Source organism: Pleuronectes platessa, chromosome 11 (genome assembly GCF_947347685.1).
Source record: "Pleuronectes platessa chromosome 11, fPlePla1.1, whole genome shotgun sequence".
Taxonomy (NCBI): Eukaryota; Metazoa; Chordata; class Actinopteri; order Pleuronectiformes; family Pleuronectidae; genus Pleuronectes; species Pleuronectes platessa.
In genome coordinates, this window is record NC_070636.1 from 18,408,811 (window position 1) to 18,432,393 (window position 23,583).

The following is a 23,583-nucleotide window of genomic DNA, read 5'->3' on the forward strand; positions in this document are numbered from 1 at the left end:
GGCCACATTGTGATGAAATGTCTTTAAGTTTCATCTCCAGAAATAAATTCAGGTCCTGATCTTCTGTACTGACTCTGGTGTAACTGAGGTAGAACTGTCAAACAAAAACATGTCATGTATTTATGAGCCTAATGCATCAGGTAATACATCAAAACAATCATTGTCAGGTGAACCATGAAGCAAAGTATATATAGGAAGGAATCAATATGGAAACACAAATGTACAACAGTTTTGCTAATATATTAGATGATGCGCCACCTGTTTTCTTATCACAATATGTACAGTAAACACAATCATACAAAATATGTTCTACCTAGTGAATATTACAGTCTACTGTGAAGTCCATAGTTAGATCTTTGACGTGTCCTCTAGTTTGCAGGACGACGCGTCCTCCTCCTCCTCCTGTTGTTTGTTAAAGCCCGGGTGAGTCAGGACGACCACATGCTCCATCACTCTGGATCCCATGTTGAGGATGAGAGCGAGCCACGCCAACGCAAAAATGATCCATATACCTGCGAGGCTCCGGTAGAGAGAGATGTACTCCTTACCCGGGTCAGTCCCTGCGAGAGAAGACATGTCAAGTTCTGTAAAACACATGGATTACAGAGTCCACCGGACATCTGATGTGTTGAACTACAGAATACTGATTGTGTCAAAGCTAAAAGGAAGAAAAAAAACAGTATATTCATGTAACAGCAGTGACCTCTGGGATCCTTCCGCAGCATTAGTGTGTTTGCTCGCTCCACTCACCCACCACATAATCTCCAAAACCGATGGTGCTGAGTGTAATGAAGGTGAAATAGAAACCTTCGCCGAACGTCCAGCCTTCCACATAACTGAAGAGCAGGGGAGGGATGACCAGAAACAGCAGGCTGCCACTGATGAAGAAGAAACTCACTGCTAGAGCCTCCACTGTTTGCTGAGGGGGGGGGGGGGGGGGGACAAGTGTTACAGTCGGTCACATTCACAGGTGTTACAAATTGTACATGACAATTTAACAGTTTTTATTAACTTGTAGAACGCAGCTTTTTACAAGTGAGACAAAACTAAGTATGCCCTAATGAAAGCCCAAACCAGAAAGGTTGTAGCAATGACAAAAAAAGAAAACAAACAACACAACAGAAATGGACCAAAACTAAAACAAGAGCATGAAGCTAATGAGAAGAATGGGGCAAAACATGGATGTCAACAGGCATCACTGATGAAGAGAGTGATGCCTGTTGACGTTTTTGCAGTTTTTAAAATCAGGTTTGAATCTTTATTAAGTACCATCATTGTAACTTATTGTATTTTATTATTTTACACAGTTATATCTACTTTGTTTGTATTAATTTTCGCCTTCAATTTATGGTTATATACAGATTTATCATTTTTTTATTCATAATATCTTTTAATCTCTTTCATTCTGCTCTTTTAAACATTTTTTATTTTTGCCTTGAAAATATTTTAAACTGTGCTTTCAGATTTTGAATGTTTTTATTTTAAGTTGATCTGTGTGTTGTTATTGTACATTACCTTGAATCTACCTCTGTGTATGAAATGTGCTCTATAATTGAAACTGCCATCCCCAAATCCCCCCAGAAAAAATAGTTTTTTTCTTATAAAAATAAAAAATGTCTCCTCCATAGTGTTTGCTGCAGCGATGTCAGTGGACCCCCATCATTACCTTGTGTGGAACAACTGAGACCATCGCCCTCTTCAGTCGACCCAGGTGGATGGTGAGACACTTCCCCATCTGCTTGAGGAAGGCCAGATTCAGCGGAATGCCACAGAGCGCGTAAAACACGCAGAACACCTGACCGGACACGGTGCTGGGGGAGAGGTTACCATAGCCTGTGAAGTACATGATGATGATGCAGATGATGATGATGATGATGATGATGATGATGATGTGGATCATGATGATGATGATGCGTTAAGCAGCAACAACCAGAATCCAACATGCAATATTAATAATATATGTAAACATGCTCACCTATAGTTGTGACTACGGTGCCTGCAAAAAAGAAGGAGCTGCTGAAATCCCAGTTACTGGGGTTTGTAGAGTTGCCGGAAGGATTCACTCCTTTTTCCCAGGCATCCAAAATCACCTGCATACGCATACACACACGAACACACACACATACACACACGCACGCACACACAGACTACACATTATATTAACTTGCATTGATTTCCTGGACACAATGTAATGATTTACATTATGGGACCTTTTTTTCATAAGGAAGACAACACCCCATAATAAAAACATTTGCATCCCCACAACATTAGTAATACCTGGACCACACACACACACTCACAATCACAAAAACACACATATCCCCACACAAATATTGTAGGTCAAACTAACTTTATATTGATACACATAATAAAGGAAGTAAATGTATCATCACAAACGTATTATTGATCTATTAGGCCAGACTACGGTCATATCTTTTATTGCTATATCATAAAATTGATCTTTCAAATTCTCAGTATTGATGAGCTATTTCAATCAGTTTACTCAGTGATTTAAATCCTATGTGTATATGTACACATGTAACATGAGGGGCCTTTTGCAAACCATCACTGATAAAAACCGGTATTATCAAACATGGATGAGGAAACTGGTGTTAAACCTGAACAAACTTCTCCAGGGCCGGTCCGTCCAGACACGTGTAATTGGCCAAGAAGTGCAGCTTCTCCAGCTGGAAGTGGTTGCGGTTGTTGCTCTCAGCCTCTCGCTCCAGAATCTGGAAGATGGTGGCCCCGACCAGCAGGTAGGTGAGGTGGGCCAGGGCCAAAAGCCCCGTCCAGCTCACTTTGACGCGGGCCAACTGGAACCTCGCCATCAACCTCCCAAAGCCCCACCAGCACCAGAGGCTGCTGACGTTCACACTCAGAGAAGAGAGAGCACTGGATACCGAGCCATTCTTTTCCAAACCAAAGAAACACGAAAATGTCCCAAATTAGACCAAAATTTGAAATGTGTCGTTGAAATCACAGCAGCATCAGGAAAAAGGTGGATGTTGGGTAAAGCGGTATGTTGGGGTGACGGCTCCAACTTGGTAGGTTAAAAATCTCCCCAGATTGCTCCGACTCTGATTGGCCAGAGCGCCATAGATGCCAGCCATTGATTTACGGGTTGCTTGGGTAACGATCAAGCTCCTCTCCACCATTAGTGCGACATCTGGACACACACAAACACACACTTTCAACTGTTTGCACTAATAAGGAAGCGGTGGCAGCATCTTGTCAGCAGAACAAAAGTTAATGTTTTACCTGCACCGCTGTTGGTTGAGCGAACGCTTCTGCTGAATCTTGAAACTTGAGGAAAACGTAGGTCAGCCACAAATGATAAGGTTCCTGATGCACTGCCGTCCACATAAATAATAATTAGGTAATTGAATAATGACTGGTGCCCCAGTCTGAGATCATGTCGAGAGGGGATACGATTCGTTCAATCAAGTACGAACACTTTAAAGTGAAAAACTCAATCTCTTTCACCAAAAGGACGTCTGCTCGAACGCTCATCGGACGTTTTTACACCACAGCGAGGAGCCGAGCATATTTATGGTCAGGTGGAGAGGAAGGAGAGGACATTATGGAGAGGTGTGGAGAGCACTACTTGATCGTGTGCCATAAACTAAAGAGCTGCCAAAGCCTCAGGATAAAAAACTAATGGATTCTAAGGCTTCAAGATAGCGTGCTAGCAACGGTCTGAAAGGAGAAACCATATTAGGGGTTACACACTAAATACTGTGATATGTAATATGTATCGTCAAGAATTATTCTACAAGGACATTTGAAGGTTTTATCTGCAAGAACAAGTGATGGAGGAAGTACTCATTTTACCCAAGTAAAAGTACAAATAAATGGAAATGTACTCAAATAAAAGTACCACATTCACTTTTCTACTTGAGTAAAAGTATTTGGTTTTATATACTCCTAAAGTATTAAAAGTAAATCTATATTTTGTTTAATACAAGAATAATACAGACTGTTTCAATATTAATACAAATGCTGCAGATGATGCTACTGAATCAAATTCAGTATAATAGAATTACAAAATACAATATACTAATAATTATTTAATAGAATTGTATTATAATATTCGATACTATCCTTTAATTGATATAAATAGTCTTTTAATTAATTAATCCCTTTCTGCTGTTTCGAAGGCGGAGTCTAATGTTACCTGCCCACTCTGATTGGATAACAAAATCTTGTTATTGATTATTAGAAAAAAAAATAAAACATGTAAAGCAGTTGCTTTGTAAAAAATGTATTGCAGTAGAAAGTAAAGATTTTTGCAAATATATGTAGTGAGGTAAAAGTACCTGGAAAGTATTTAAGAAAAGTACATATACAAAAAAAATTTACTTTAAATGTGCTTTGCCACCACTGACATCACTGACTTTATTAACATACGGTGAAGTGACCCTCAAACATAATGAATGGATGAACTCTCTCTCATACACGTATCTACACACTCAACAGTTACAAAAGCAACATGACTGTTCCTATAGAGCTTTGTTCCTGAGCACCTGCTGAAAAGTGAGTCCAACATTTACCCTCTTCAAGCTGCGTTTTGTCTTCTACCAACTCCCAAGAGACGTATCCTGCTCCTGGAACACTTCACTGGGTTTTTAGAGAGTGAACCAAATCAGGAAGCAGAAAACATTGTGTTCACATTGTTGTTTTTATGATATTATATTGATCTCTCTGAGGATGCTGGCTCTCTGTGTTAAGCCACTTGGTTTAGGCTTGTAAGGAAAGTCACTGACAGAAATTAAATTACACTTTGGCTTGCACATGGAGAAGGCTGAGAATTGAGTGAGGGGACGACCAATCTACCCCCTCAGCTCAATGAGGCAGAAAAAAGTGTGAGTCTGAGAAACAACATATTACAACTTCTCTGGAGAAGACACTTTCTACAAGGCAACTCCGGCTGAATGCAAATTGTGCAGCTGCTTGGCATCTGTCAAACAAATCAACTCAAAGTCATGCAAACAGGTTGCTCCTGCATTTACAGGTCCCTTCTGTCGGGGTGGGGGTGTGGTGATGGATGGCAGGAGGACTAGATGGGCAGATTTAGATGTAAAATAATCATTCAGTCACAGAAAACTGGGATAAAACTCATCTTTTGGAGAGGCGGTGGTCTAGTGGCAGAAACTTGGACTATGGGCAGAGAAGGTCTCTGGTTCGACTCCACGGAGAGACAACAAAAGACGAACCTGGATTGATCCGTCCAAAAATCCAGGAGTCTTCCTACCCTGTCTAGTGCCCCTGAGCAAGGCACCTTACTCCCCCAACATCTGCTCCCCGAGTGCTGTACATGGCTGCTCACTGCTCTGTGTGTACTGCACAAGATGGGTCAAAAGCAGAGATTAAATTTCCCTTCCTGCATGAGTATGCCTTTGCATGACTGTGCATGTGTTTGGGACGTATAAATGCATCTTAAATCTAGTGTCTGATGAAAGGAAATGATTATCCATGTTGTCAAGTGATGACTTAGTGTCAATTAGTTTCACTGATATTATTTACACAATACACAAAAATATCAAATAAAAAAAAAACTAAATTGTGTGAGAATCACTAAACCATCATTCAGTTCATTGCTCAATAATCTATACTAAATGCAAAGAAATGCTCGAAACTCAATTTGAATTTCAAATATGGTATCTTGAGCTAGACCTGAACAGTCCTCTCTCGGGTGTTTCCCTGCGTCTGCCCAGTGCATGCTGGGATAAGCTCCACCTCCCTCTCTCCCTGGATGAGTGATTAGTTTAGTGAAAACATTCCACGATCACAGTTTTTGCTTGTTCATTTAAAATACCTGCAAGTTTAATCTAATATAATTTTACTTAATCGTCCTAATACCCTTAAAGCCTGAAGTAGGTAAGGAATAACTGGAGGAGGTAGTTACCTTGAATCCTTTTTCTGTAGACTTCCATAGAAAAATCCACTAGCATACAACTACTTTCATTTGCAAGAGCGTATCTGTAGAGAAAAGATCTATGAGAGAAATGTATCATTAAAATCTAAAGCAAAAAAAGTTCAAGTCGCTTGGCAACAGCTTCTTGATGAGCACAGATTGGTCACACATGATGGACCAATCAGCTGATACTCAATAGAGAGAGCAATTATGTAAACACAAGTAAAACACATGATATCATCTCACAATTCTTTTGGTTCTTTGTCATTAAGCAGCTTCATTTGTTTATTTTCAAATTTAGGAAAAACTTCAATTTTCTTTTACATTAAAATCAGAACAAACATTTAAACTACTGTACATGTATTAAATACAACTATATATATTTATACAAAAAGTGTGACTAATCATATGAAATAAAACCAGACAGAAATATTCTTCATGTCGACCATTTGGAACGTTGTGATTCATTACATCCTTAAACACATACTGGAGCCAGATGGTTTCCTATTGTCTGCTCCGTCCTCTGATATCTTGAGACAACATTTGTTCAGCTCAAATGGGCGACGCAGGCTGTGATTTATGTCGCTGTCCATTACACCAACGGCATCATCGTCGGGAGGTGGTCAACGGGTGTGTGTGTGAGGATGAGGCAGGATGTGTGGTGTGTGTTCGAGCCTTCACTGTCCACCGATACTAAAGGAAGTGTATCGCACACATTTCCAGTATCATTTTATCACCTGACAGATGTGATGGTTGCACAAGCCGACAAATGACGATAAGTTCAGGGCCTCATATCACTGCTGGGGGAAGCCTGAGAGAAACGAAAACACAAGACTGATTGATAATCTGGTATTTACGTTTAAAAAAGTTAAATATGACAAATGGGTATACTTTTCTTCATCTAAAAAATTCAAAGAAATTTTCATTTTCAGAGTAAGAACGTCCAGAATGAACTACAATAACAACCTGCACTCTGAACGTGTGTTGTGTTTCTTTGTGCCAGGCTCCCTACACTTCCCAACATGCACTGGTGACCTAAAGGCTGTTTAGATAGGAGGAATAGCACCACACAGGGGTTACCAAACAACCAAGGAGAGGGGCTGTCCTGTCAAAACAGAGTCCAGTTCAGTGATGCCAGACAGAAACTGGCACAAAATGAGTTCTCCTTGCTTCGAGGGAAAGGAAGGAAGAAAAGCAAAAGAAAGATCTTAGTGGGCAAATGCAAATCCTCAGCCTGATTGTTTTTCTGCCCGATGTCTCTGCTGACTTCTCTCTCAGTCTTTCTGGATATCTAGTGGCAAACCACACGATCACTAAGTCCACTTTACGTAAGTGCCAAAGAAAGCAGCTACACACGGATCAGAGGAGGAAAAAAGAGTGTGTGAGAGAGTGTTTCATGAGAGCTCTTCATGTGAAAAACACTGAGCTATAAATACATGTATAAAAGACTCTACTTGGGACAGTAAAAAGCAAATGTGAAACTGAAATCCATTTCTACTTATCAAGTTTTATATTTTGCAGGTAAATTATAGTGTAAAACATATCAAATATTAATTCAAAGCAAGTCTCAGAGGCTCAAAACAAGACATTTCAGCGAATATAAACCTTGTTGTTTGATGACATGGTGCAATGCAGCATACCACTAGAGGGCAGTGTTGATTGCAAAAAAGAAAACGGTCAAAATGTGTATTCTTTCCTGCTTTGTGTGGGTGTATGTGTGTATGTGTTTGTGTTTGTGTGTATTTGTGTGTACCTGCTCTTTTGAACAGGTTTTGTCTGGCTCTGACAAAGGCCAGGATGTCAGCATCAGTCTGCTCATCTCCAGTCAGCGGAATAGAGGATGATGATGATGAAGATGATGTGAGCTCGGTGGAAGAAAGGGCCCTGAAATGTAGATATATTCAATGTGCAATATTATCTGCATCAATTAAAATAATTACTGTTAAATACTCACATTCACAGCAAAAAAAGGAGGTTATTTTGTGTCTGTCTATGTTGGGGGAAACATTTTGACAAAGAGTCCAGTAAAATGTTTTAACTGTTCTAGTTCAATGAGCTTAAAGTTAAAATTGTAAAACCTTAACAAGGGGCCGTTGTATCAAATGTACAGAGCCTCTGTATGAAACAACAGTATCTCTGTGCTGCTTGAATACCGAGGAGATGAACAAAAGCACACATATGTAACTCACTGGACGTTTAACAGCGCTTGTAAAAAGGGGGTTTGAGCAGCAGCACTCGACTGAGACTCTACGCCTTTGAGTTGCTAATAGAGTTTGGAGACATTACTTCACAAAGGAATACAAATGTATGGCCACATTCATAAGTGGGGAGAAAACACAGCTTGGATGTAAAAGCTACAGGTCCAGGCCGTATGTAAGGATTTAACAACTAATGCAAACATATAGATAGGCTTCTGAATTGTTTGCTTTTTGGCAAACAATTGAAAAACATACAAAGAGATTCTATTTGATTTAATCCATGTCCTGCTTAACCATATTGTGAGAATAAGAAACGATAAAGGTCATAGGTCGCAGAGGCCTCATCTCATTTGAGCAGATTTCTGTGAAATTATTTTCCTCATGATGTTGAATGCGTTGTAAGATGGATGGAGAAAGACTGTAGTGAACATAATGTCATGGATAAAATGTTAGTTTTTAAAGCCACTCATTAATTTCCAGTGAGTCTACATCACGTGTACCTCCACTCAGATGAAGGAGTAGATTCCGTCACACTTCTGTCCCGTCCGGATGTATCATGCCAGGCGGGGACAGCTTTTAATGGAGGTTTACTTATAGGGCGGAAGCTTCTGTAATAAAAAAAACAATTGTTCGAATTAAACAGGACAAGTATCCCTTGGGAAACAAAAAGAAGACAAAGTGAGGCTGGGCCGACCTGTGATCTTGAACAGAAGAAGTAGATTTGGTTGAACTGTCTGGATTTTGGTCTCGGCCCACTGGGTAGTCTCTCACAGTACTGCTCAGAACAGGTGCACTGTTTGAGTCAGAAAGCAGTTTATGTAGACTGTTATGGCACAATCCCAAGGACCTGTTTCTTGATTTATAGGCGCAGGACAGCATAATGTCCACATAAAACCCATATGTGGGTCTGCAGTAGGTGTCTCAGAGTTACGCTCTCATTGTTTTTTTTCGAATCATCAAAAACTGTACTTGTGAAACCATGAGGGAGCAATCAAACAGTTTATGTATGGGAGTTCACAAAGTTAAATTTAAGACTTTAATATCACCGCTTAATACCTGTTTCTAACTCATACCATTCACAGCATGAATACATGGCAGAAAACCACAAGGGAAAATATGGCCGGTAATAATCTATTAATGTTTCAGTAGTTCTCAGCAAAACATAACAATGATTCCTTATAATCAACAAAGTAAACTAATTCATCTAAACTCAGATAAGCAAGGGGGGAAAAGTCCATCAGTCCCCTTTGTGAAACCATAATTAAATTCACTAGATCTGCACCAAATTATATACACACATTAATATTGATATTTCATTAGGGTCCACGAATCACTGTCTCATAAATCAATGAAAATGTTGAAACATGCCCCATCTCACAATAAGTGGAACAAGTCATGTATCCGCCCCTTGTGCTGGGTTTAATGGGTTCTTCCTTGACTCATGCCCCGCCGCTCCAACAATAGTTTATGGACATTTTTTCAGTACTTTTCTCTTAATGACGCTAAGAAAGAAAGAAACATACACAGACAAAAACATTTCCTCCTTGGCTGAGGTAACAATGAAAACGATTAAGTCAAGTTCATTAAGGTTTTTGTCAAGAATAAACATAAACTTCTTCTGAGATGATGATGTTCTTGGACACTGCAGCTGTAGTGACTATTCCACTTTAACGTTTAGGGGTGTTTCTCATCACATCCCAAAACCACCTACAAAAACTGATTATAACCAACATTAAAGTATCTAAATATTGAAGTTTGCTCACAACCTGGACAAATATTCTGCTCTTTCTCTGTGAATATGTCATTGAAGCCATTTGTCACAGCAGGTTTGGGGTAGACATGAGATAACTAAATGCTAAATGCTGAAGGCTAAATTAGAGAGTTAATTAATATCATCAGGGCTGGTGAAGCAAAATAACTGTTCCATGGAAACAGACCCTGAGGAGCTGCAGGGTGTTGGCCATTAATCAAGTGGCATCAAGCACAGATGGTGAAAGGGTAAAAATAACAGTAATGAATTCACCAGGAATGAGTCATTGAGGGGAAGGTGTTTCTTGCTGTTGCATGTTACCAGTTGGCTCGGCACAGCAGAGGCTCTAAATGAATTATTTATGATCCATTTTGACTACTCCTAAAATGAAGTGCCCAGTTTAATAGGTGTGCGTTTACATCTGCTGCAGCGATGGAGGGATGGACACAACACAGTCAATCACAGAGCCTCACCCGAAGCCAGGAGTGCAGGGTGAAGATGGCTGCAAGGTTCCTCCTGGGGACTCAGTGCGATGACATCTGGCTGCAGACCCGGAATCTGATTCCTGGTCACAATTGTAAAAAAAAAAAAAAAAAATTAAAATCTTCATTGACAGTGAAACACAATGAGGCCGTGTGCAACTGCTAACGGGAAGAGATAACCTTGTGTGTTTCGCGTCTTCCAGCTTCATCATACCTCTTTCTCAAACTTTAATTCATTGCACATGTGCTGTTTGCCAAAAACAGAACAATAAATACTCAAACCTGTTGCGTATGTACTGGCAAGGAAAACAGGCCTGCTTCCTGCTTGGAGGATCCAAAGTGCACATGTAAGAGGTGTCTGTCAGACTTCCTCTTTGTCACTCAGTTATAAATTCCCAGGCCGTGCCTCAGATGCGAGTGAGATATTGTTCTCAATTCATAAGATCAAACCCGCAGAGAAGAGGCCAGCAGTGTCTGTTGGTCAGATGTTGATGCTTAACAACGTCTTTGTGGTTGGTTTTCCTGAAATGTGCACAACAGCCATTAAGCCCAGGGTGAGTGTGTGAGGGTGAATCAGAGCCCTTCGACTTTTTCAGACAGAGCTGTTCATAATTTGTGAATTTGATATACCCATCTCTTCCTCCCCAATTTGTTTTACAACATTGTCTCATCTCATCTCCCTGAGAGATGAGGGGAGATGAGAACATTGTCTTTCACCATTCTGTAGAAGTCTCCTAAGTATTTGATAACAAACACAAAGTGTTATTTAGGACTGAAATAAACTCTGACTCACTTATTATTCCCCCACTGTTTTGCTGTGAAACCTCAACAACATGTTGGTTTTGTTAAGACTCTGTCTGCCGAGACCGTGTATTGATGCAGTTGCTGTGTTGCCTCTGAGCTGATCTCCAGGCTCTTGTTTGGGTCACATGGAAATCTTTGTTCCTGTGTATTTGCCTCCTACTTATCCTCCCACCTGGACCCATTCAGCGTGATGTTGAACGGAGGATACATGAGTCACACTGGTGCCATAAAAGCTCTGATGCTGCAGACACATGTATATCACCTTCCATCCAAGGTGGGGAACCTCTGGTCTCTCTGCGCCGACGTGACAATTCATGAACTAATTCATAAACACCAAATCATTCTGCAGCAACTCTTTTTTTCTCTGATGAAACAAAAAAAAGAAAAACAGATCCTTCGGTGCAGCTTTCAAGCTGTTCAACAAACATCGTGGTGACTGCCAAGAAAAGTAAAGGCGAAATGTCACACTTCCCAAGAGAAATGGAAAAATCTTCTTTCTGTTGCAGCAAAAGAAAACCAGTGTTCCTCATTTGCTGAGAGACGCTCAAAGTTATAAAAGAAGTGAAATCTCGAGCGTCATTCCAGCTGTAAACATGCAGTTAGACTGGATGAGTTTCAAGGACAAAGGCACTTGGATAACGTTAACGCTCTTCAGGGAAGCGTGTTGGCCAACGAGCAGCTTTCACAGAGACCACATTCTGACATAGACAATGGCACTCAGGTAAGTTTTGTGGTGAGCGAGGTCATGCATAATTTTACTTTGTTTGCTGTGTACCAAACAAAGTGAAATCATGTTTGACACCTGAATATGATGATGAGTCCTCAAAACTCCTTCAGACATTTGGTAAGAAGACTCAGGACATGAGAAGCAAACAAAACAAACGGAACATATTTGTTAGGTGGTTTGATGTGGAAACAGCTGATGTGCCTGACAAGCTATAACGTAAGAGACAAGTTGTATAAACTGTATATACAGTAAATACATTGGGTTCACTGGACCAGCGTAAAGATAAGTCATATTGCACCCAATTGTGACCGTACCTGTAATCGATCTAAGACTGAACCTCACCAATTTTGATAGTTCTGGATCAGGATTCAAATGCTTCTCTGAAATAAATCACTCAAATATTCTACCTTCTTCATGTGTGGCATTATTGGCCGTAAATATGCCTTTGTATGGACCTAAGAACGGTGCAGAGGCCCTGGCTACACTTCTAGCAAGGGGGGTTATTCTTTTAAATTGGAAGTCACCTGGCACTACAGCATTTAGACACTGAGCCAGAATCAGATATTCACTTAAATCGGACATTTTCTCCCATTACAAAGCTTTTCTGGCAATGATTGATTTTCAACCTTTGTCCCCCATGGCATTCAAGTAAAGTTTTTTTGTTGACAAATTAACATTAAAAGTTATTCCATATGTAAATTAATATACTGTCCTTTTTATCTATGAGTGTAAGGTTGCTCCATCACACTTCCAGTTTGTGCCTCTGAGGGTATTGAGTGTATTGTATAACTGACCTGCTATGTATATACAGTGCCTTGCATAAGTATTCACCCCCCTTGGACTTTTTCCCATTATGTACTGTTACTAACTGGAATTCAAATAGACTTAAATAAACTTTTTCCCGTTTGATCAACAAAACATGCATAGTACTTTGGAGGTGCAAAATAAATTTTATTGTGACACAAACAATAATGAGAACAAAAAAGATGACATCTGTTGGGTGCATAAGTATTCACCCCCCTGTGTCAATACTTGGTAGAACCCCCTTTCGCTGCAATTACAGCTGCAAGTCTTTTGGGGTATGTCTCTACCAGCTTTGCACATCTAGAGATGGAAAGGTTTGTCCATTCTTCTTGGCAAAAAAGATGAAGCTCAGTCAGATTGGATGGAGACCGTCTGTGAACCGCAATCTTCAAGTCTTGCCATAGATTCTCTATTGGATTGAGGTCTGGGCTTTGACTGGGCCATTTTAAGACATTAACATTCTTTAATCCAAACCATTCCTTTGTAGCTCTGGCTGTATGTTTAGGGTCATTGTCCTGCTGGAAGATGAACCTCCGCCCCAGTCTCAAGTCTTTTGCAGACTGCATCAGATTTTCTTCAAGGATTTCCCTGTATTTGGCTCCATCCATCTTTCCCTCTATTCTGACCAGTTTCCCTGTACCTGCTGAAGAGAAGCATCCCCACAGCATGATGCTACCACCACCATGTTTCACTGTTGGGATGGTGTGCTCAGGGTGATGGGCAGTGTTGGGTTTTCGCCACACATAGCGTTTTGCATTGAGGCCAAAAAGTTCAATTTTGGTCTCATCTGACCAGAGCACCTTCTTCCACATGTTTGCTGTGTCTCCCACATGGCTTCTGGCAAACTCCAAACAGGATTTTTATGGATCCCTTTCAACAATGGCTTTCTTCTTGCCACTCTTCCATAAAGGCCAGATTTGTGGAGTAGAAGACTAATAGTTGTCCTGTGGACAGATTCTCCCACCTCAGCTGTGGATCTCTGCAACTCCTCCAGAGTAACCATGGGCCTCCTGGTTGCTTCTCTGATTCATTTTCTCCTTGTCCGACTCTTCAGTTTGGGTGGACGGCCTCTTCTTGGTAGGTTTGCGGTTGTGCCATATTCTTTCCATTTTCTTATGATGGATTTTATGGTGCTCAGAGAGATGTTCAAAGCTCTGGATATTTTTTTATAACCTAACCCTGCTTCATATTTCTCCACAACTTTATCCCTGACCTGTTTGGTGAGCTCCTTGGTCTTCATGATGCTGTTTGTTCAGTAATGATCTCCAACAAACTCTGAGTCCGTCACAGAACAGGTGTATTTATACTGAGATTAAATTGCAGACAGGTGGACCCTATTTACTAATTATGTGACTTGCAAATGTGACTTGTGAATGCAATTGGTCGCACCAGATCTTTGTTAGGGGTTTCACAGTAAAGGGGGTGAATACATATGCACTCAACACTTTTCAGATTTTTATTTGTAAATAATTGTGAAATCCATGTAATATTTCCCCCCACTTCCAAATGATGCACTATTTTGTGTTGGTCCATTACATAAACTCACGATGAAATAAATTTTAATCTGTGGTTATACCATGACAAAATGTAGAAAAGTCCAAAGGGGGTGAATACTTATGCAAGGCACTGTATCATGTTCTTAAGGAAAGTCAGGACTCAAGCCTGACTGAGCCATATCTGGAAAACCAGGTTATAGTAACGGCACCATCATTACGACATCAGACGCCTCAACAGTGTGTTAGAGTGAGACATATGTTCAATAATTCTGTCCCATGAAGGACATACGTAATAAAAAGGTAAATGGCCCTTGATAGGAAAAAGCTCCCTCACGGTAACTTACACACGCAAACATGTCCATGGGGGCCAATATTTAGAAAACATACCTAGAATGAGAAGACAAGGCATCCTGTATAATGTCAGAAACATATTTTGGACATGCTCGCATGGCCATTATGTCAATATCACAGATGCTTTATGTGGTGTTGTTACATGATAGACAGAGGAAGATAAAGCCAGTCACCTGCACGCTGGAAGCCTCCTGGCTCCACCACTTATGAAAGTCCTTCTGCAGCTTGACCTTTGCCCTCTCCAGCAACAGCTGCAGGTGCTCAATCTCTGTCCTCAGTGCCTTCAGACGGCCAATGATACTCTTGTACCTGACAGGAGATATTACCAGCACCAAATTCATCTTTTGTTCACATTACGCATCCTCGGCTGTGTCTCAACATAAAAGCAGAGTCTTGGATGAAACCATGAAAACATATGGTTATACATTAAAATGCACTTCAACTTCACTTACGCCTTTTTTTCTTGCTCAATCTGTTTGCACAGGTTTTCTTCCACTGAGTCCACCTCCTCCACAGCCTCTGGGTAATTCCCCATTACACCTACGTTAGTGTTGGACAAGCAGAGAGCATGGGTTCTTAACACAGATCAAAATGTGGACATACTGCAGATAAAAACAAAAAACAAGGCATCATGTCCAGAAGCTGCAGGCCTGTGTTGTGCAGATGTGAGAACAATGACAGTGTTTTGAATATTGGCTCTGGATAATAGAAGCCAGTCTGCTGTGATGTGTTCTCTGATGCGGGACTCAAAATAACAAGAAAAGCCTTTTGGAGCCTGAAATAGAGGAAGATGTTTGTTTGTTTTACAACCAGATTTCCTCATGAAAGCATTTATGTCACTGATCAAAACAGTCAGGAAAGAGTATATGAAGGAGTCTTAAAGTTGTGCCGCCCAGTTTTTGGTCACTGAAATTTCAGTCACCAAGGCCTACTGCAAAGACTTTGAAGTGGGCGCTGCTTCACAAGACTTAAGAGCGACCACAACGTGTTCACAGTGTTTACGGAGCCATTCTAAAGTGACGTCAGTATCAAAAGATGATATAGAGTTTCCACTTGTGACAGCATTCATCATTTCATTTGATGTCGATGATGTGGAGCGGATTGTCTGAATGGGGTAGAGATGAAACGTGGACTCGCAGCCACTCTAAATGTGGAGATGTTGCATTTAATTGCTCAGTGTTTGGCAGTTGGTGTGTGTAGATGGAGCTGGATATCATTCTGCTGCTTTGCTGTGTGAATACTCATTGTCAGCTTAATCTTACCACAAGCTGCCCTCTGCTTCCGCCGCCTTCCTAACTGCTTCTTCAACTCATCTGAAAAAGAGAGGGATGACAAAAATAAATAAAATGTCTTTATATTTCATTTTGCACAAGAAATATACATTTAAAATACAAATATGTTTTACTTTGTACAATGAAAACGAATTAAGATAATAGACTTTCTCCAGTAAAGTGCATTAAAGCAAATTCCAAAGTGTCATTTGACTGAATTATTGAGACTGATATAGATATTTCTATCTATTTCTTTTTTTTTTACTGTGACCTAAATACATTTTTTGCTGAACATTTTGTGTAAAAATTAACTTGTCAGTGCTACACACTATGTGTATAGAATACCTAGCGTAACCTTTTGGCTGGTATACAATATATACTACCACAGACATATTGCAATAAGCTAATATTAGAGAATATAATGGATTGGTTGATTCATTGTTCACAGCTCTGAGAAATGTTCCTACAGGAAACAACAAGAGCTATGTGTAACAGCTGAACAGTTTTAATCATCCTTGTTGGGTGATGTTATAAATAAGCAATTTTTTGCAAAATACTGTCTTGACCATAGGCCGTATATAAAAAGGTCTTGATATAAAATGTCATACTGCTGAGATACACAGCTGCATAGTCCTCAGAATGAACTCCAGTGAGCCAGGAAGCAGCCTGATGGAGGCCTCTCTTGTGGCTGTAACTCTGGATTAACATATACAAGTCATTTGCGTTTGATATCCAGTTTTTATCTGTCTCTCTTTGCCTAAAGAAAGTCATTATCTGAATTTCCATGATGGAAAATCAAGATATTGAGCTTCTGCTTCATTGACAAAGGACAACTGTAAAGTGAATGGATTACAACATGTTGTATAATACTTTTGTGGCCTTTCTATCTACACCAGATGATCAAACTAATAAGAACATTCAGGACACATTAAGTATACAGCATAACAAAGGGAGATAATCTCTCATTCAGATCAAAGAAAATGATTGCAGTCAAATGATGAGTTAAGTGAATGACCAGGATAATTATGAGGCTATAAGTGACATTAAATGACAGCGTCTTCTGTGGTGAGTTCACATTACAACCGTAATACGATCCTGTCGCCAATCTAAAAGCTGAGGTCCGAAAATGAGAAAGCCAGATGAAGAATCACTTTGCAGAGAATGTGGTGTTTGGAGAATCCTTTTCATACAACACCTCACATGGGGCCATAAAACAGTGGGATTACAGCTTTTGCTTTGTCAGAGAAGATGAAGACACTGAAAGTGAATAAGACAAACATCTTTCCTGCTGAAATATTATAAAAGACCTCAGGTTGAGTTTGACATCAACTCTCAGACAGTTTGCAATTTGCCCATGCAACAGGCCAGCTCGTTTTTTTTTTCAAACATTCTTCTTTAAAAGTAGGCTATTATTTGAGGTCGGAGACGACAGTGGAGACGTGAATGGATGATCTGAAACGTAATAAATGACACACAGTGACATATTGGGCCCACGACGGCAGCGTTTTTCCTAATTCGATGGGATATGAACCAGGGTTTGGAAATCCCTCACAAAGCCATGTGTTTTCAGACAAAGTCAGTTGGTTGGGAAGCTGGAAATGTAAATGAACTGAGACGCCCTGTGGCTTCACATCGTGGTCAGGTGGGCAGGCCAAGTCTTCTCCAACAGAAACAATCCTCACATACGATGTACAGTCACCAGCCGATGTAAAGTCTCTGTTGTTCATAGGATTAAGGATCATTTACACATGTGGCCAGTGTTACCCATGTGGCTCACGTCAGTCACAGCCTGTAGGCAAAGCACTTGAACAGTATGAATATTAGTGCAGTGCCTGTTCTAAACCTGCATGTTTGGCCTGTGGTGCTGGTTGCAGCTTTCTTTCTGAAACTCTTAAAAGTGACCCGAAGTAATTGAGCCACAGCAAGTAAAGAGCGCCTGCGGGAGTCAGTCCACAGAGCCATGAAGCAACCGCTGCAGCTGCAGAAAGAGCTGTTCACCTGTGTATTCAGAGGTGGGTGAAGGTCAACTCAGCACCCAGCAGTGTTGTGCATGATGTTAAGTTTGTCTTCATCTAAATCATAACCATCCCAATAAGAAAACAGAACAAATGAACGTTAACAAGTTACATTTTTGGAACCGTGAACTTCAAACTGTGAAGTTCAAAGTTCTAAAAAAATTAACTAGGAACATGAACTAGTTCATTTTCATCTGTATGAATATGAACTAGTCCTTTTAAAGTGTGAAGTGGCACAACACTGGTACCCAGAACCTTGAATCGGCCAATTAGTTGTAAATGCTGATGTCATGAAGGCGCCCATTGTTGTGAACACGCTGTCATGATGCAGGTCACTGATGGGTACGAGCCACCATGGCTTCGGACCGCTGGTGGCCTGTTTACTCAAAGATTATTAGTATTAAACTTACAGTGTTTCCAATAGATTATCTAGACTGTGGTTTGCCCACCATATTGTATTTAGTGCAACCAAAGTTTAAAAATCAAACACAAATGTTTTGACACTTCTTATAATAACATTATAAGTAAGTCGATAAGTAAGTACTGACAATTAGCCTCAACAAAGCCAAACTACAGGTGCTACATGTAAGTGCAATGTATAAGTGCTACATATTTGTTTTCATATGAACACCAGAGTTGACGATGGTTATTAAACATCCTCTTCTTAACCAAGGTATGATTGGAAGAGACCCGTCTTTAAAATGTGTCAGAAGATGTGTCGAATTTCTGGTGTCCTGATGTCAATGGGGAGCTCGTTCCACCATTTAGGAGCCAGGACAGCAAAGAGACGTGATTTTGTTGAGTGGTTAGCTCGCAGTGAGGGAGAAGCAAGAGGGGAGTGGACAGGCTGGGGTTTAAGGTGCGTGTGACCGCATTGATTCTTTGGGAAAAGCTTAACATCCAAATTGTACCAAATTCGACACTGAACTTCCATTGCACTTTTAACATTACACATACGAGGTGTAAGGCTGATAAAGATAGTAGCTGGACAGCATAATTACCTTTTTATGCATACAAGGTAATGTAGTGTGACATTTATAAATCACACGCACTCTGCTCTGCACAATTTGAATCTAGTAATCTAAAATGTGAGTGATTGAGCATACAATGTTTGTTGCTGTTGGACACACTATGACAAAATAACAAACCGAAGTGATGACTGAAGAGTTCAGACAACAGATCGTTTGGTCACGACAGCCGGTTGTAGCCAAATCGGACTTCAACAGCTTCTCCGTTCTTCACTGACAAGAACAATTCCGTTAAGATAAATTTGCATACGTGTCAAGCAATGGTGGTGTGCGGTGGGCTTGCTTCAATACTTCACTACACGTCAATGCACCAGGACAAGACTGCGGGCTTGACACCACAACCTCTTCCAAACCACGCAGGGTTTCACCCCACATCGTCAGGAGACATGCCGTCGTCTTTAAGGACCGGTTTCAAGCTACAAGCCTCAATAAATATTTGGTCATTTTTGTGGGCCGGGGGTTAAATGTGATATGCCGCACAAATACCACAGTGAGCTCCAGATCCAAGCATCATGCATGCTATCCAGCTTCTCAGTATCGGAGTGGGTGTCGATTCCAGTGAATATGACGAATTAATGCTTTGTTAAGTGTGGGAACTAATGTGAAAATCCGGGACAACAATAAAAGCATTCAGGAAGGTACGACTATGAAAGGTGCACATGAAAATCTATGAAAGGAGACTTATAAAAGGTTGTTAATTTGAAACAGAGTGTTGGACTCAGCATTGTGTGTTTTTATTGGACAGATGTGTTCAAAGACATCGTTGTCTGGGCCTATTAATCTATTATATTACATAAGCCCCTCTGATGAACAGCTGATACCATTAGCACTCAAAGTAAATCATTGAAAGAGTCATGTCAAATCTAGTGGCTGTTGGTTACAGATCCCAGATTCAACACAGAAATGAAGTTACTGTGATATCTCTTCTCGGGTATTATGGAACTATTTTCGAGGCAACAACAAATATTCCAGGCACCAGACGTTTTTTTTTGCAATCTATTTCACTATCCCTGGGTCAATTCAGCAAAGTTGAGCAGATGAAAGTGTTCCCAAAGCAGATACCAGATGCTCCATCTCGGGCTGCACTGCGTAAATCGCTGTGCATCTGGCAGAGAAATCAAGAAATGCTGCTCATTTCCAGCTGCTCTACACCTTTCATGCTCCAGAAGATGTGCATCGCTGATCCCTCTGAATAAATATATTTGCTTGCAATTTCTGGACCTAAGGGCTTGGAACATATGCTCCTCCAGTGGGATTGGATTCCAAAGCCATGCGCTGTGGCCAAAAACAAGACTGTAAACCAGGGAAATGTTTATACACTGATGTCTCCGTGGGCTACTGCCTCGCCTTTCTCTCATAGTGACCCTCACGCTGCATACATCCATCAGAAAAAGCAGCACAACGCTTTGTGTCTATATAATATGCTAACTGTTTCCATGTTCTACAATAAGCATAAGACGAACGCAGTGTAAAATTTCCAAGCATGGCTTCCAAGATGGCAAGGAAACATACTGAGCTAAATATTATGGTACGGCTTTCCAGCCAGAAGAGGCAACCACCTTCCACTAAAAACACTGTCTCTCATCTCGGAAGAATGCGGATCCATGCACCTAACAATGTAATAATATTTGACAGAATCAAGATGTTTTTGGGGGATTTTTCCAAATTCTTATAGGCGGAGGAATTTGGTTTTCTGAATCTCCTCGAAAAACGATGATGAATTAATGATCTTGTTCCACTAAACCCACATATAGGGCTGATGTCTGCAGAACACATTCTAAGAGTTAATATTAAACATGCTGTCAGGACGGATATTCACGTGTCGCATGACATGTCGGATTTATGGCTCTGTCAGCACATCACACTCTGAATCCTGAACGGGTGATAAATGCATGTTGGTATGTATGAGGGTTACAGGCAATTGTTACCAAACCACCAGGCGTGACCTGAGGCAGCTTTGATGTCAGGCACTGGTGTGAGGTGAACTTTTCAGTGGTGTGTGTAATGAGCCACAAACACATATAGTCCAGGGAAATTCATAAATGTCCTTTGCAATTGTAAATGCATCTAGATCGAGCTCTAAAAACACATTTTTAAACTTGAAACCTGCCTGTCTTTAAGTATCTCTGTGGAAGAAAAAGATTATCGCACTTGAATAAAGTACTTCCATTTTCAACTATGATGAGGCATTTAGTAGGATCTTTTAAACCGAAATAATAAACTAAGCAATTCAAAAACCATTTTTCCAAAGCTGTAATCTCATTGTCTGAAGCTCAGGCTTATACCAGGCCTCATTTTGGCTTAGTCAGGGTACCTGTCAAGAACATTACCCAGAAGAACACAGGGGTGTGCTGAGGGAGTCGCTATAAAACAGCCTGAGACACGCCAGTAAAAAAGTGCAGGTTGGAGGACTAGGTGGGTGGAAATCAGAGTGCCTCTCTGTCCTGAAAAAGTTCAGGAATGTGCTGAACAACATTTCTACACTCCTGGGAAACTGAACATCCGACATTCGTTAACGTTTTCCAGGCAGGTACGTAGGCCGGTGTCATTTGGGACCCGGAAAAAAAAACGTTAATAAACGATATCAGCATCCACCATCGGGCTTGTGCCACAATCCTGTTCTGCTATTAGGATGATCATGTTGATAATGACAGGGATACGCAGAATTTATATGTGTTCACAGCTGCTATACGTGATGTGTTTTTTGGAAGACAACTTACTGATTCGGTTTCTTGCTTCATTCAGTTTCTCCCCGAGTCTTCTGCCCTCAGCTGACCTGTTCAAAAGACCGTAGGTGTTATTGGGCAATGGTAGCAACAAAGATAAAATAAAGTAGAAAAATGTATCTGGTAACATAACAAAAATCCTGCACAGCCCTTTTTTATTTTGTAAGTTATAGAACAAATCTATGTGTTTATGTATAATATATCATTACTATAATGGCAAATAGACTCTACTTTTATAATCTTCATAGTTCCTAAAATTATATATTCCAAAGGTTTGTCATGGAAAAAATCCCCTTATTGGCTTGTATGGGAGAGCGGGGTAATGTGCGACATCGGGTAATGTGAGACACCCCCTTTATCTAGGCAACGGAATACATTTGTGGTCATGTGACCATAATGTTTTCAAGCCCCTCTCATCGCCCCCTTGCCATGAAGGAGAAGTTGGTGCTGGTTCTGTGGTAAGTATGTTTTTTCACCAAAAATTGTTTTGCATGTAAAAGTAAATTTTCTTGCTTTGAACTTAATCAACTGTTGTGTGAAAAAACAAATTGATTCAGGTAAAAAAAATGAAATCATACATGTTGATGAACTTCCAACATATAAAACCATGTGATTGATGCTAGCTGAAGATTAGCCTGAATTGCTAAGAGATATTGTTTTTTCTAAAATGTTGGCTGTGGGGTAACGTGAGACAAATGCTGTGGGGTAAAGTGAGACATGAAACACAAGTTAAGTTTAGTCTTAAACATATTTTAGTGTTATATTACATTACATATGTTTTATTTTTAATGTCATAAACATTGTAGAAAAGCCATCTTGCCAAGAAACTACATCAGGAAGACAACCTGGGTCCAAACACCCCTCGAAGAGATGGAGAGTGCAGCCGCTGAGGTCATGCAAGGAAAGAAGTCCTTAAGAAAAGCTGGAAGGGATAGAAATATTGACAAGACAACCCTCAAAAGATTCATAAAGAGAGAAGAGAAAGGGGAAGTAAAATCAGTAGCCTGGGGTGCAGTAGCTTAGGTAAAGAGAATATTCACAGATGAGATGGAGGAGGAGCTTGCCAAACACTTGAAACAACTAGCTGACCAGTTCCATGGCCTTGCTCCAGTTAAGTGCCGTGAACTGGCATTTGAATACGCAGAGAAAAACAATATCCCTGTCCCTGCCAATCGGACAGAGAAACAATGTGCAGGTAAGCTAGGGTGTGCAAGAGATCACATGAATCATAATAATCATAAATATGCTAAATTGACCAATCCCCATGATTCTGTTACTAGTCTGATATTAGTTTTGGAATGTGTGGTTGTCAATCTAGCTGTCAGGATTTGAAATATTACAACATGTGTTGTTAAGGTAGTTTTAAAGTGGAAAAAGTAAGTGGATCACTTTACCCCCTTGATTTCTCTGGTCTGTCTCACTTTACCCCTAAGCTGGGGTAAAGTGAGACACAAGACTACTTTTTGACTGCCCTTTGTCCTGAAGAACTTCTGATCATTTCCATTGCTAGGAAACATCCTGAATTGATTGGAAATGTGTACATTTTACTGATATATCATTTTAGCTCGCCTAGAGGGGAGCAAATGTAAAAAAATTCTCACATTACCCCGCTCTCCCCCTACCCAAATACACAGGGTATTTGATTGGCTACTCAAATGTTCCTCTGAAATGTATGAGCGTATTATAATTAGTGAGATATAAAAACAAATGTATGGCTTACAGCCTGACGCTACACAAACAATGTTCATTGCAGAACAAAACTATCTTAGTTTTGCAAAATATGAAGATGTGAATTAATATCTATGTGTCCTGGTCTCTCACCTCTGTTTGAGCAGGCTCTTGTTGTCGTCAATGGTCAGATAGTCATCGTGGTCTCTTATAAAAGTCTCAAAGGCTTCTTGCTTGCCCATCGACAGCTGTGGACCTGACAGAGAAACAAATCCAGTACTGAGTAATTATTCTTGTTTTTGCATTTCACAAACTTTTCAAAGAACCAGATACCACTTAAATACAA

General features: G+C 40.4%; 2 protein-coding genes across 2 annotated transcripts in view; both read right to left on the reverse strand.

The window, feature by feature from the left end:
- Positions 1 to 348: 348 nt before the first annotated feature.
- On the reverse strand, positions 349 to 2,831 carry LOC128451211 (potassium channel subfamily K member 16-like). Its single transcript, XM_053435011.1, has 5 exons — positions 2,619 to 2,831; positions 1,976 to 2,090; positions 1,667 to 1,833; positions 751 to 919; positions 349 to 560 (listed from the first exon to the last, which is right to left on the reverse strand). The coding sequence occupies exons 1-5, from the start codon at positions 2,829 to 2,831 to the stop codon at positions 349 to 351; spliced, it is 876 nt and encodes a 291-aa protein (XP_053290986.1).
- Positions 2,832 to 6,870: 4,039 nt separating this feature from the next.
- kif6 (kinesin family member 6) overlaps positions 6,871 to 23,583 on the reverse strand; it is a 58,560-nt gene continuing 41,847 nt past the window's right edge. Inside the window, exons 14-23 of the mRNA XM_053434683.1 lie at positions 23,391 to 23,493; positions 21,564 to 21,619; positions 15,792 to 15,842; positions 14,982 to 15,069; positions 14,703 to 14,838; positions 10,339 to 10,430; positions 8,810 to 8,908; positions 8,616 to 8,723; positions 7,671 to 7,801; positions 6,871 to 6,959 (exon numbers count right to left, since the gene is read on the reverse strand). Of these exons, the coding sequence (XP_053290658.1) occupies positions 6,871 to 6,959; positions 7,671 to 7,801; positions 8,616 to 8,723; positions 8,810 to 8,908; positions 10,339 to 10,430; positions 14,703 to 14,838; positions 14,982 to 15,069; positions 15,792 to 15,842; positions 21,564 to 21,619; positions 23,391 to 23,493 (953 nt within the window). The remainder of the gene's footprint in view (positions 6,960 to 7,670; positions 7,802 to 8,615; positions 8,724 to 8,809; positions 8,909 to 10,338; positions 10,431 to 14,702; positions 14,839 to 14,981; positions 15,070 to 15,791; positions 15,843 to 21,563; positions 21,620 to 23,390; positions 23,494 to 23,583) is intronic.